The sequence below is a fragment of the Alosa sapidissima genome, chromosome 1 (assembly GCF_018492685.1).
Source record: "Alosa sapidissima isolate fAloSap1 chromosome 1, fAloSap1.pri, whole genome shotgun sequence".
In the NCBI taxonomy this organism is placed as follows: Eukaryota; Metazoa; Chordata; class Actinopteri; order Clupeiformes; family Clupeidae; genus Alosa; species Alosa sapidissima.
Window position 1 is genome coordinate 9,763,644 of NC_055957.1, and position 12,324 is coordinate 9,775,967.

Consider the following 12,324-nt stretch of genomic DNA (forward strand, 5'->3'; position numbering starts at 1 on the left):
TTGAAGCAATTTTTTGTTTCCTGTCTAAATGTGTCCTTCCACTGCAGCTACTCCAAAGTATAATTTGAATGTTTTAAGGATGAATGTATCCATTCTGAAACCTTTTGTAAACCCAGTATAAAAATGCACTGAAATGTTTACCATTCTATAAGGGGATGGGGATATAGATGACATTATAAATGTGGAAACACTTATTTATCTTTGCATCCAATCATGATTTTTTTTTTTCTTGTGCCAGTGCCAGACAATGCAGTCTTGTTCAGGTCATGGTCCTCACCTGGTTCTCCAATAAGACATGGACAAGGCTTGCACAAATGAAGAAAACACGTGGTCTCCCTGAAACCCTACGGGCTCCCCACTTCCTTTTCCATCTTCCAACTGTTTTTGTGGTCGCTCGCTCGCCGTGTGCAGGCTCTGCGCTAGAATAGAGACACCCACCCTTACTTACGCTCCTTTGAAAGCGAATGCGAACTTCAACGGGAGAGAGTATACACGTCACCTAAATAGAAGTTTAGTTTTTAATTATAGCCTAGTATTTTTGTAGGTATCCATTTACTCTCTATTCTTCCAGGCTCCCCTTTTTCAAGTCCGGGAGGTCAAAGAAAGCGAATGCTTCAGGTGGGTGGCTGGCATCCATCTGTTTCCCCCTAAGTTTTTGGGACTTTTTCTAAGGTGTGCCACTGCATGAACAAGGAGACAGTGGTCTGAGAGTGTATCTGCGCTCTTGTGACACTCTTGAGCCAATGCTATTGCTATGCAATAGATGTGACGACGGACCCAAGTGTCGCTCAGAAACGGTGCATCTCTGTGAAACACGATGAAAGGTAAGGGGTGACGCTGTTTATAAAATTATGCCAGTATCACTTACATTTTGAAAACAGGACTGAAAGTGCCTCACAACTCTGTTCAAACTAGTAGGTTTGTCAATGGAATACTCTTTTCTTTCTCTTGAGACATGAGTACAACTCCTGTGTGTGTGTGACATCTGGATGCGATTAAACGCTCGTGGGGACAAGGTTGTGGAATTGTTTGCATTTTTAATGGAGCTAGAAGACATTTTGAGGAAGAGAAGTTTAAAGGAACAAGTTAGCTTGTGCATAACAATTCTGGATTAAAAATGTTTGTGTTACTCCAAACATTTTTGCATTTGGAATTATTACCAAATCTCCGTATTGTTATGCCCTGAAAACTTAATTCTAGCCTAACTTACCTTGCAGTTGCTTACGCCTATTGTTAAATTGAACGTGCTTGTTCGCCGAAATATTTGTAACCGCGGAGTAGGCCTACGAGGCTATTTGAAATGCTTCGATACCGTTAGTTGTAGGATGAATTCAGAGAGACCAGAAGCGTAAGAGGTGCATGCGAAGGGCCGGGAAATATTGAGTCAGGATTATATAATTAAAAGAAAAGCTCCACTGTATTCACGACCTCTGATGCAAGTCTCGAAGATGCTGACACTGACATTTCCAAGTGAAGTTCGTCTGGTACAATTGGTCGATAGAAAAGTAGCCTTATGCTAAAAGAGCCATGATCTGACCTGAAACCTGAAGCCAAAAAGTGCATAATTTCCAAGCAAACTTTGATAGGTAGCGCGTAATGTTATCGAAAAATCCACGTGTAGACCTAAAGAGTTAAGTGTTAACCCCCACGCATGAAGATGAGACGACAGTGGAATTCGATTATTTCCATGTGGCATTCCAAGAAGGCTGACTTGGGTTGTGTTGTCCATTTTTAAGGAGTTGACAAACGAATAACATTCCCATCGCTCTGAAGTAAAAATATTATTGTGTGACCTAAATGGAAAGAATGTAATCATTTTCAAAATAACGCGTCACCCGACAACACACAGATATGTTAAGTTTGTCTTCTTCCATAATGTTGGTAGATGTAGGCCTATGACTATGCTGCCATCTGGTGGAAAATGAAGTGTTTTTTTACCCAAGAAACATGGAATTTTAGCAAGTATTAAAATACCTTTACATTGTAATGGCACATTATACAGTAGGCCTATTTATTTGCTTCAAGTGTGATTCCTGCCTCAAAAAGCTCTCATTTTGTTATTTTTAATACTTTTAGATGATATACACATAAAGTTCAATAAAGACAAAACATGATGTGATTATCAGATGAGCATTCGCATACAGATGCGGTTGTAAATAATTGCCAGATAAAGTCATTTCTAACTTAGGAAAGAAGACAAAGAGCCTTGAAATGTCATTTGTCACCCAGGGATGAGTGCTGAAATAGGACTACCAAAATTAGTTTCAGATGGAGAACTACATTTAGTCAGCATTTCTTGTTTAAATTTCTCTCAAATGAGAGCAAATAATCTGTCTAAGATTATGATATAAGGATATATCAAAAAGAAAAGATATAGTTGTATATTTTTAGCAGTTGGAATTATGCATATATATCAGTAGCACAATATTTTAAGGCATGTCATAGGTCACCATGTTGCCTATAACCTACCTACTAACAACACTCTTGCATTAACCACAAAGTTTAATTTTCAAGTGATTATACTTAGTCTTACATCTGATAGGCAAGTAGCATTGTGATATTTCTAACTGATAAGGATAGACTTTATTAGTTACAGTAACTGAAAGTTGATTTCAAATGTTATGTTGGTGTACCCTCCAGTTCCCCTATACAGAAATGCATCTTGGTTGTACAACTGCTTGATGGCTTGATGGTTAATATGAATAGATCCTGTGACAAAAGCAACCTGGGAGTTAGTGCCTTGTTTAGAATTTTCCTGAAGAAACCTCTAAAGTACACATTCTTCTCAAAAGATCAAGATGGAAAGATTACAGACTCCATGAACAGAGCCAGATGGTGAGGAGAGAGAGTCCTGATTAATGCTAACATTATCCCTCCATTCCTTGGCCTTGGATCTCAACAAGCTCCTCAGAGCTCCTACGATTTCCATTTCCAGAATCTTGCTGTTTGTTCTCGGTTGAGATGAACCTTAGAGCTTGTCTAGTTGGTGGGACAGCAAGACCTCAGGTCGGTCACTGTTGGGGTTCTCTCTGGTGCCGTGTACCCCCTCGGTTTAGTATTGGGGAGGGGGCTTGTATTGGCCTGGAACTTGAGAAACATGTGTGCTCTCTTTATTTTCTCTGGCCACGGACAATGACACATAAAACCTCCTGAAGTCACCCCTGTCCTTTCCCATGAGCTGCCTAGCCACATGAAAGGCGCCTATTGGCTGACAGCGAGGCCAAGAGATGGAGTCCCAAAAAGCAAGGAGCCTTGCTTTTCCTACAGAGGATGTGGTGATGCTGTGGTTTCGTTAACCTGCAGAGGGACAATGTCCACTCTTCTTAGTGTTATTTTGATCTGCAGAACTGTTACAAGCGACCACATGCGCGAACAAAGAATTATGACCTCTGAATAATAACATCCTGTACCATATATTTTGATAGTTTCCAGACTGCTGGCACCAACTGAAGACTCTGAAAACTTGCCCTGCAGTTAAACAACTCTTAAGTGAGATTGTAAAATCACAGTATTGATTTTTGACCATCTCTTGTCCCCAGTTCTTAAAATGATCCACAATACAGAGTTGCTTTCCGTTCAAAAAGTTATTATATGTCTTATATAACATGTGCTATTACAAACAATATTACTCAAATGTTTGCAAATTCGCAAAGACCATTTACTATTAGTAAGTAAGTAAGTCCCTATTTATATAGCATATGTTTTATGCACAGAGAGTGCAACCCAGAGTGCTCCAATGTATTTATTAAGGTATCTAACAGGCCTGTTACTGTCATCATTTTTACAGACGACTTTGCAGATGAGGAGGAAGTGCAGTCTTTTGGCTACAAGAGGTTTGGTGAGTAAACAGCTACGCAGACTGGGGACACAAAAGCACTTAAGCAGTATTGTTGATGACAACATATTGAACTTATTAGGAGAAAAAACAAAAGATTTATTATGCCAAAAGGATAGAACAGGCTAAAAGTAGCAAGAGGTCATGTCCTGACCACCATTGCAGCTGTTTGAAGGAGCACATGCTAACATCATCAGGGAGATAAGTGCGCCAAAGAATGAAGAAGGGATTTTACTCATGCATTTCTCTCTCCTGCTTTGTTTTGAATTCACCTCTAGCATTGTTCAGTTTGCGTTTACAACACTGACAGATTTATCTGCTGTGTGTGCGTGCCTATAACTTGAATTTACATCAAAGCAGTATGAAGTGCTTCTTTTGCCAGAGGTCTTAACACACACACTCAAGGGCCCAGGCCCTATTTGTCTCACCATGATGAAGAGTTGAAGCGCTGCAGTTTGCAGACTGTAGTCTGAATGAAGGCTTATCTTCAGACTGATTTCTCTAAGTCAGTGCTCTGTCCCACAGATAGCTGAAGCTGATTGTTTGGGCTAATCCTGGTTCTGGACAAAGTAACACCTGGCAAATGTGAAGAATCTGATCCAATGAGACAGGCTTTAGCCTCAGCCAACTAGCTGCCTTGAGGTTGAACTTGTGAAGCAGAAAGCCATCCACAAATCTCTGTTTAAAACTGTTTCCTTATATGAAATTTCACACTCTGATGTTTTTCACACATCATTTGAATATCCTAGATTTTCACACACACACACACACACACACACACACACACACACACACACACACACACACACACACACACACACACACACTGAATGGAATGAAGCGTCACTATGGCTTAACCAAACAAAATGTATGGTGGAAGCATACAACAGTTCAAAAATTCAAAAAGAACCATCAAAATATTCTGAGGTTTCTATAGCCCAATCATTAGTTTGGGGGTAACAATGCCATTGTCATTGACATTCCTGGTCAGTGAACAACAATAGTGGCCATTTCTGTACTTTTCTGAACTGTTTTCTGTTTGACTGAAAACTAAAACCACCAAACCAAAATCAACAGCTAAGTGAAAAAGGAAAGCAACACATGGCTTTGCTCATGTTTGAACTCAGCTTATTACAATACATGTGCCTGTTCTGCATGGATACATGTTTTATTTCTTTCTTTCCTTATGGCCTGTTGACGTGCTCTGCTGAAATGGGGTGCAGGGTCCCTCTTGGTGTGCAGTTCTCCTAAGACTGAATTCATACAGTACCATGGCTGTGTGTGGCGCTTGATTATTTTGTTATTTTGTTATTTTTCTTAAAAGGCATTGGTGACATGAATGAGTTGTGCTCATTCATGTCAACCCAGATCATAGTGAAGTTCCACAGAAGGAATGTTCATACACTGGCGCAAAACACACTACCACCTGGCGCAAAACACACCGATGGTCACCATTCAGAACGTCTTCTCAAAATAAAGACTTGTCTTTATCACTAGGTCTGTCATCCATGGCACAACAGCAATAATCAGAACCGTGTGTCTGGAAACACCTGTCATGCAAGCGCCTTAAAAACCCTGTCAACTAGTGGTGTGGACATGTATACACCCTTCATTTGCTCAGAGAGCACGTCAGGCAGCACCTCATTCACCTCGCACGTAACTGGCACTGCCTCCTCGCACATGCTCTGCACGATAGAAGAAGTCATGAGAGATTGCACCTCCGGGTTCTCTGATAGGTACGTTCCGCGAGTGAGGATATCACCGTCGTGCAGGGAGAGCTGCGTCTCTGTTCCCCAGCAGTGAAGAAGTGGGCTGAGTGTGAGCGGATGAAGTCCATTTGGTGGGAAGACGAAGGGAGGGCCCAGTCTCAGGAGAGGCCAGATCTTGGAGGCCCAGCTGAGTCAGCACAGAGGCTGTGCGGAGAGGAAGTGGTGAGGCGAGGGGCGTCTGCCCGAAGGGTGGGTACCCTGCCAGTGGAAACAAGGTGTCCCATAGCACCTCTCGACTGCTACCCCCCTCCCACCACCACCACTACTACGCATGGTGTTGTGCAGGGCTATGAGAAAGTGGAATGGAAAAATTCAAATCCTGTTCTACTCAGGCAAAAAAAATAAATCATAAAAAAAAAAAAAAAATCAAGGGAACTCTGGACAAACTTGTCATTCTAGTCAGCTCTTTTAGTTTTCCAGATTTCACAGTGTGCTCTGAGTTTAAAGTCTCACCACTGTGCCTGGCACAGAGAGGCTATAAGCAAGTGGATTTTGTGGTCGGGGGAGCTGGAACAGAGTGTACCTTTACAGCGTTTGGCTCCGGGGGTCTCGGCAAGTTTGATTGGAAAATGATTACAAAATGATTAGCAGATGAACGTGTGTGGGTGGAAGGCGTTAGCCGCAGGCCTTGTGATGGCCAGATAGGGGTTTGAGTTCTCTGGGGGGGGTTCTGTTCCAGGCGACATCTCGGAGGCAGCTCTTGCACCGCGCTGCCATTTTTAGTCCGCCAGGGTCTGCCAGCAGAGACGCTCGTCTCTATGGTTTGCCAGTTAGACAAACAGCAAGTGGTTTTAATTTGAGACAAGTTTATTACTGGAGGAGAATGTTTTCAGAATGCTTATTGTACCACCCCCGGGCTCTTCATGCACTTTTGTGCTCAATCGTTCCGATGAAATACTACATGCTTGTGTTTTCAATATGGAGGGGAGACATAGGGAGATAGATTAAGAAGGAAAAAGATAGAGGAGAAAGACAGGCAGACAGAGAAAGAGAAAATGAGCAGAACATTCGTTTATCTCAAATGCCACCATGGTCCCCCAGGTTAAGCTCCCCATCTGTCTGAAGGGCTCTTTAGCCTTATCTGGGCCATCTGTCTTAATGATCAGGAGAGTGGTACTGGCGGGTCTGGGAGAGGACAGGGTGTTCTTTATGAACACAGATCCAGGCCCAGCCAGGGCACAAATCACAGCATCCCAGCAGGAGGTTTGCCGAGCAGACCATGAAGATTCTGGGGAGAATGTTAGAGGGAATGGCCAGGGTCAGAGCCAGGTCAAACTGGTGGAATTTGAGTCCTTAAAAGCCCATTTGAGCCAATGAGTGAAGGCTCATGAAAAAAGGGAGGGGGGGGAAACTAATATTAGCCCCAACAAACAGATGTTTGGATCCTGGCTAAAGCAGGACTTCACGCTAACAACTGTAGGCTTTTCAGAAGACCTGAAAGTATGCAGGCTCAAAAGCAATAGGCCGCACAGATTCGTGCCGATGACCAGCTCTAACATCTGGCCACTTGACCAGAGAGAGACGCTCTAAGGCTCTGGTCACAGATACGGCTGAAGAGGGATCAGTTACACTAGTAGGTGGTCGTAATGCATCAGAGGCAACCCAAACGTCACTAAACATCTCACGTTAAGCTCACATCGGACGAGTATAAATACAGGCCATAAAGCGCCCCCATCTGTAACCCAGTATGTCCGTCGAGGATTACCCGGGCCGCCACCGGCTTGCCTGGCCACTGCAGTGTGGGGTGAAGGCAGTGTTTCCTTGACCGTTCCTCCACCGTGCATGCGCCCCCCCCCCCCCCCCAGGGGATGCTCTCACCCACAAACATCACCCCTGTAACAAGGCGTCATGCGATAGGGTGTCTTGCTCGCATGATGGATGTCCCGAGCACCTCTCCTGCTCAGCAGGACTTGGCTCCGGTTCAAGAACAACACACATGTTAGTGATGGAGCTAGGGCCTTTTTCTTTTTCGGCCGTACCAATAAAAGGCTGCCCCGAAAGTGCTGCACTGTGTCTGATATATTAATGAAAGTCTTTTGGCACACGAGACGTCCAAAATCAACTCTCTGCTTCCTGTGCTGAAAAAAAAAAAAAAAAAAAAAAAAACGAAAAACGGAGCAAAAGAAAGATGCGTATATGTATTTTTTCTTCCCCTGCGCACTGCTCTGATTCAAAGCCCCTGCTGGTGATCACATTTTCGGAGCTGGCCAGCACAGAGGCATGGTGCCTTTGTCTCTGAAGCTTTGATTATTTTGGCTGTCAGTCAGGAGGCCTCACAGTATTTTTCTAGCTTGTGTTTTGTTTTTTCCCTATTGAAAGAGAAGTACATTAATGGAGGTGCAAGAGTGCGGAGAATAATTAGACCACACTCACGGTTTGTTTGTTCAGCTTTTGGAAGATCTACACAGTATGCATATCACCAGCATTTCATTTGTCAGGCCGCTCACTCGCATGCCTAGATACATAACAGACTGCAAGTCCAACGCTGGTCATTATCTTCATCACGTTCATTTGATATCCATTGACACCCCCCGAGTTCAAATGTCTGTAAGCCAGAGAGAGAGAATAATCAGACCTAAGCTTCAGTCACTAGTTTTATGTAGTTCTATCAAGACATTTGCGTTTGCGTGCCCGAGTTAGATAAGGGAAGTCCAAGCTCAACTCTGTCTTGATCTCTGCATCAGTTAATGGAGCTGGCCAGGGCTCTTGATTAGCCTCTGGGGGCTGTGCTTGTAATGATTTATTAAAGTGTCCCACTGTTTACATTAAGACTAAACTCCCTGTTAGTAATGTGGCTTTCTTATTTACATTCCAGTGACATCCAAAGCCCAGATGGGAAGGTTTTGTTTTGTACTCTTCTCTTTTTCTGTACAGTCATCATTGGTGGTGTTTGTAAACTGAGATGGACATGGGCACTAGGGCTGGTAGATTAGCATGGTGCTCTGCCGCCAAGCTCTCGGTTAGGAGTCCTGTCTGTCTGTCTGTCTGAGGGAGAAGAGGAGAGGGAGAGGGAGAGAGAGAGAGGGAGAAGGGGAGAGGGAGAGAGAGAGGCTTAAGTCCTGTGGTTTTATTGGCTGCACGAGGTGATGATGCCTGTGAGTGCTCTCTGGTGGCTCTGGCTTTTGTCAGGGTGGGCCTCTTCTACTCTCTCTCTCTCTCTCTCTCTCTCTCGCTCCATCTCCATCTTTCTCCATCTCTCCGTCTTCCTCTTGAAGACAGACCTCCAGCGAGATGGCTATTGATTGCGTCGGAACTCCGTCTCTGCGGTGGTGGGCCACCCACCAGCTGAGGCTTTGCTAGCCGCAGCACAGTCCCGCTCTGGCCCACAGCAGCTGGACCAAACACTGCCAGGCTGCGGCCAGCAAAGGGGCTCAAGGACTCCAAACACTATTGGTGGTTTTTAGCCTTAGATGTCAACAATGTATTGTGGAACTGGAACATATACACTTCTATTTTTTTTATTTTTTTTGGTCCCTGTAAAAATGTTTTATTTTCCGCAGCTGCTTTTTGGTTGCTGCAAGCAGCAGTGCTGTTTCCATTTGACTCGTGTGTAGAAACAACATTCATTTCAGTAATCGCACACCGCCGCCATGGTGTTTGTGTTCTTTAGTGTTTATGTGCAGTCGGGGAGAGGGCTGATGCAGCTTAGGGCAAATCCTCCTTCTCCACAGCACCAAACTTGAGACAAATAAAACAAATTTAGTTGAGAATAGCAGCCATGGTAACACAAAGCCTGCCAGTGTTTTTTTATTTTTTTATTTTTGTTCTGTGGTGATGGTTGTGGGGGTGTGAGGGATACATGAAAGTGCTTCAAAGTGACTCATGGTTAGCAGTTCCAGCGCTCTTACTGTAACAGGCCTGACCCTTTTGTGTTCCTGGTATGTGTTGGGCCAAGCCGAGCTGCAGGGTGTTAAACCAGATGTGGAAAACTGATCACTTAACGGTTACTTAACAAAGCCATCGATGGCGTAAAAGTCTATTGACAGAAAACATGATTTACTCCTATTAGTGAGCCCTCAGAGCTAGCTCATGCAACAGACGCCCCCTATTGTTGTCCTCTCTTGTGTAACGAAGCCCAATATGCTCCCTTTCGGTGTGGTAAGTTGAATTTTTCTTTGACTCAGTGTCAAAAATGAACTTTTACCCCCGACTCTGCAGAAGTGTGGCCTTCTTTTCTTACTTCGTAAGCTGTTGATGCTGGACTGACATAGCATGCTCTGGAAGGAGACCAGGTGCGAGCTTACAGTATTTGTATTTTGTCCAGTTTGAATGAAAGGAGCACATCGCTGGATGAAGCCTTTTAGTCCTCCCAGTGGAACCTGTGTAATTACGCCAGTATGCAACCCCCCCCCCCGGCCTCATCAGCTCTCTAGTATGAGGTACCGTAGCCTCATTTATGTGTGTGTGTGTGTGGGGGGGGGGTGCTGGGGGCAGGCATGTGTTCCTGCTTTCCTGGAAATGACCTCACTCTATACATGCCAGCCCTGAAAACACGCCGGGGTGGAGCCACTGCTGGCCCTGTTTCCTGCAGGCCAATAAAGTGAGTTTATGGCCCCGCACACTGTTGTTCGCAGTGCATGGAACGTGAATGATGGTGGCACGGCAGAGGATTTCTCATCGAGCAAACTCTCCCCGCCGAGGCCCTCGCTGCCTTCACCACGGCGGGGGGAGACACGGGGGGCCTGGGGGTGCGTGGGCTGGGACGGGCGCCACGGCAGCACTGCCAAGCTGATCCCCCGCGCACCCTTTTGTTAGCGGTCGAGCATGGGGGTGTCATCAGCCGTCATCACATATTGCCATTGCCAGTTATGTCTCTCTTTCTTTCTCTCTCTCTCTCTGGAGCCATTGAGGTCTCCAGCGATGACGAAAGCGCTGAGCTAGGCCATTGCGGAGTCCCCAGGGCCTGGTCCTGGCTTCCAGGCTGGTGCTAATGAGGGTATGAACTTCTCTGATCTGCCCCCTCACCCCCCCCCCCCCCCCCCCCCCCCCCTCTCTCTTTCTCTATCGGCCGAAGTCAAAGAGGTCAAGATACAGGGGTCATGTGCTTACTCAACATCTCTCTCTAGCCTGGGCTGCGTTCAAATGCTTATCAGTAATGCACTCGAAGGACATCTGTTTGCGACTGGTAGTACTTGAGTATGACATAAGTGATAGCTAATAGTGGTATGTGGTTGTGTGTGTGCGTGTGCATGTTTGAGTGTTTGAAGAGTTTGTGTGTGTGTGTGTGTGTGTGTGTGTGTGTGTGTGTTTGTGTGCTTGCATGCACACTATTTGTTTGTATGTTTAGGTGCGTGTGCATGTGTTTATGTGTCTGTGTGTGTTTTATGCATCCCACTGTCAAGTCCGACTGTGCACCTCCGACTCTGTTGATGCAGGTGCTTGGAGAGCAGCGTTTAGCAACTGTGTTGTTTTGCAGTGTGTTGTCAACGTTGTGTGCTGTGTGAAATGGGCTCTTGAGTTGTGTTTGGGGTTAACTTGGAATGTTCATTGTGTAATTGGCAAAGTATGTTTATTAGTGATCGTCATCAACAGCTCTGTGGGAGGCCTACTCCACACAAAGCTATGTGTGTAATCTGTGTGAACATTTGAAGCACTGCAGAGGATGTACACAGCCACATATAACAGTGTCATGTTTATGTGGATCATTCTAAATGTTTATGTATCTTGTCAATGCTCTTACCTTGTGTAGCCTCTATTCAGAGTGACATGTTTGTCCAACTTTGTGTATGTTTGTGCTTCACTTCTGCAGTCATAGCAACATAGAGAAAGTGTTCTGGTAGCTGCTGGTTGACTGCCACCCTCTCTCTCTCTCTCTCTCTCTCTCTCTCTCCTTCTGTCTGTCTTTTGCCAGATTTAGACAAATGATCCATTTGGTGCTTTTTGTCTTAAGATAACACAGGGCAGATGGATCCTGGAGAGACACACAGTCCCCCTCCACTATGACTGCATCATATGTGGCCTCTTTGTCTGTCCAAACGGTTGTATCTGACACCAAGAGTCTTACAGAACCTCGCTCACTTTTGAACAGTCATCAAGCCTGAATGCCTGACGCCTGACACCGAATGCGTTTATCTCCCTTCCAAATGAACAAAGCCACTTTCAGCTGTCATGGTGCTGTTGTGGTTTCTCTGTGGATGGCCTGTCATGAACCCAAGAACTTTTAGCCGTCTGATTCCTAACAAGGATTTTTTTAAAGACTTCTTTCATTCTCGTTTTTTATTTTTTGGCGCATGGCCTCCTCTATCACATCATGAAACAATTGTAGCCTAAAACAGGCCACACGTGGGCCGGTGACTGTGCCAGGGTCCCTATTGCTACACACACGAGAGGCGGCTTTTATTTTTCCCCATCCGCCTGATGTCACCAGGAATAGTTGCAGGCTATGAGAGGGAGGGAGTGAGTGAGTGATGTTTGTGCAGTGGTGGTCTGACACGGTCCCACATCGGGGTTTGAATGAATACAAAAACGTTTTGTGGTGTTTAGCTGAAATGTTGAATACAAAAAGTCCATGTTTTTCATTCCTATCCACTAAAGCCTGTGTTTTCTTATATGCAATATGGGTTTGAGACTTAAGACATAACACTAAGAAAAAGCAACAAGATTGCTCATTGGAGTAGTTCAGTTCTACTAGACTTAAGGAATAGAAGTTTGAAGTGTGCTGGTTAGTTATTATTATTATTATTTTTACATTACATTTAGCAGACACTTCTTGACCAAAGT

At 44.7% G+C, this 12,324-nt stretch overlaps 1 protein-coding gene across 2 annotated transcripts in view; it reads left to right on the plus strand.

The window, feature by feature from the left end:
• Positions 1 to 361: 361 nt before the first annotated feature.
• Positions 362 to 12,324, plus strand: part of LOC121709565 (collectin-12-like) — a 35,634-nt gene continuing 23,671 nt past the window's right edge. The window contains exons 1-2 of one of the 2 annotated variants that reach the window (XM_042093039.1): positions 362 to 824; positions 3,788 to 3,838. In XM_042093039.1, the coding sequence (XP_041948973.1) occupies positions 818 to 824; positions 3,788 to 3,838 (58 nt within the window). In that variant the 5' untranslated portion in view covers positions 362 to 817. The remainder of the gene's footprint in view (positions 825 to 3,787; positions 3,839 to 12,324) is intronic. The other variant, XM_042093048.1, reaches the window with a different exon arrangement.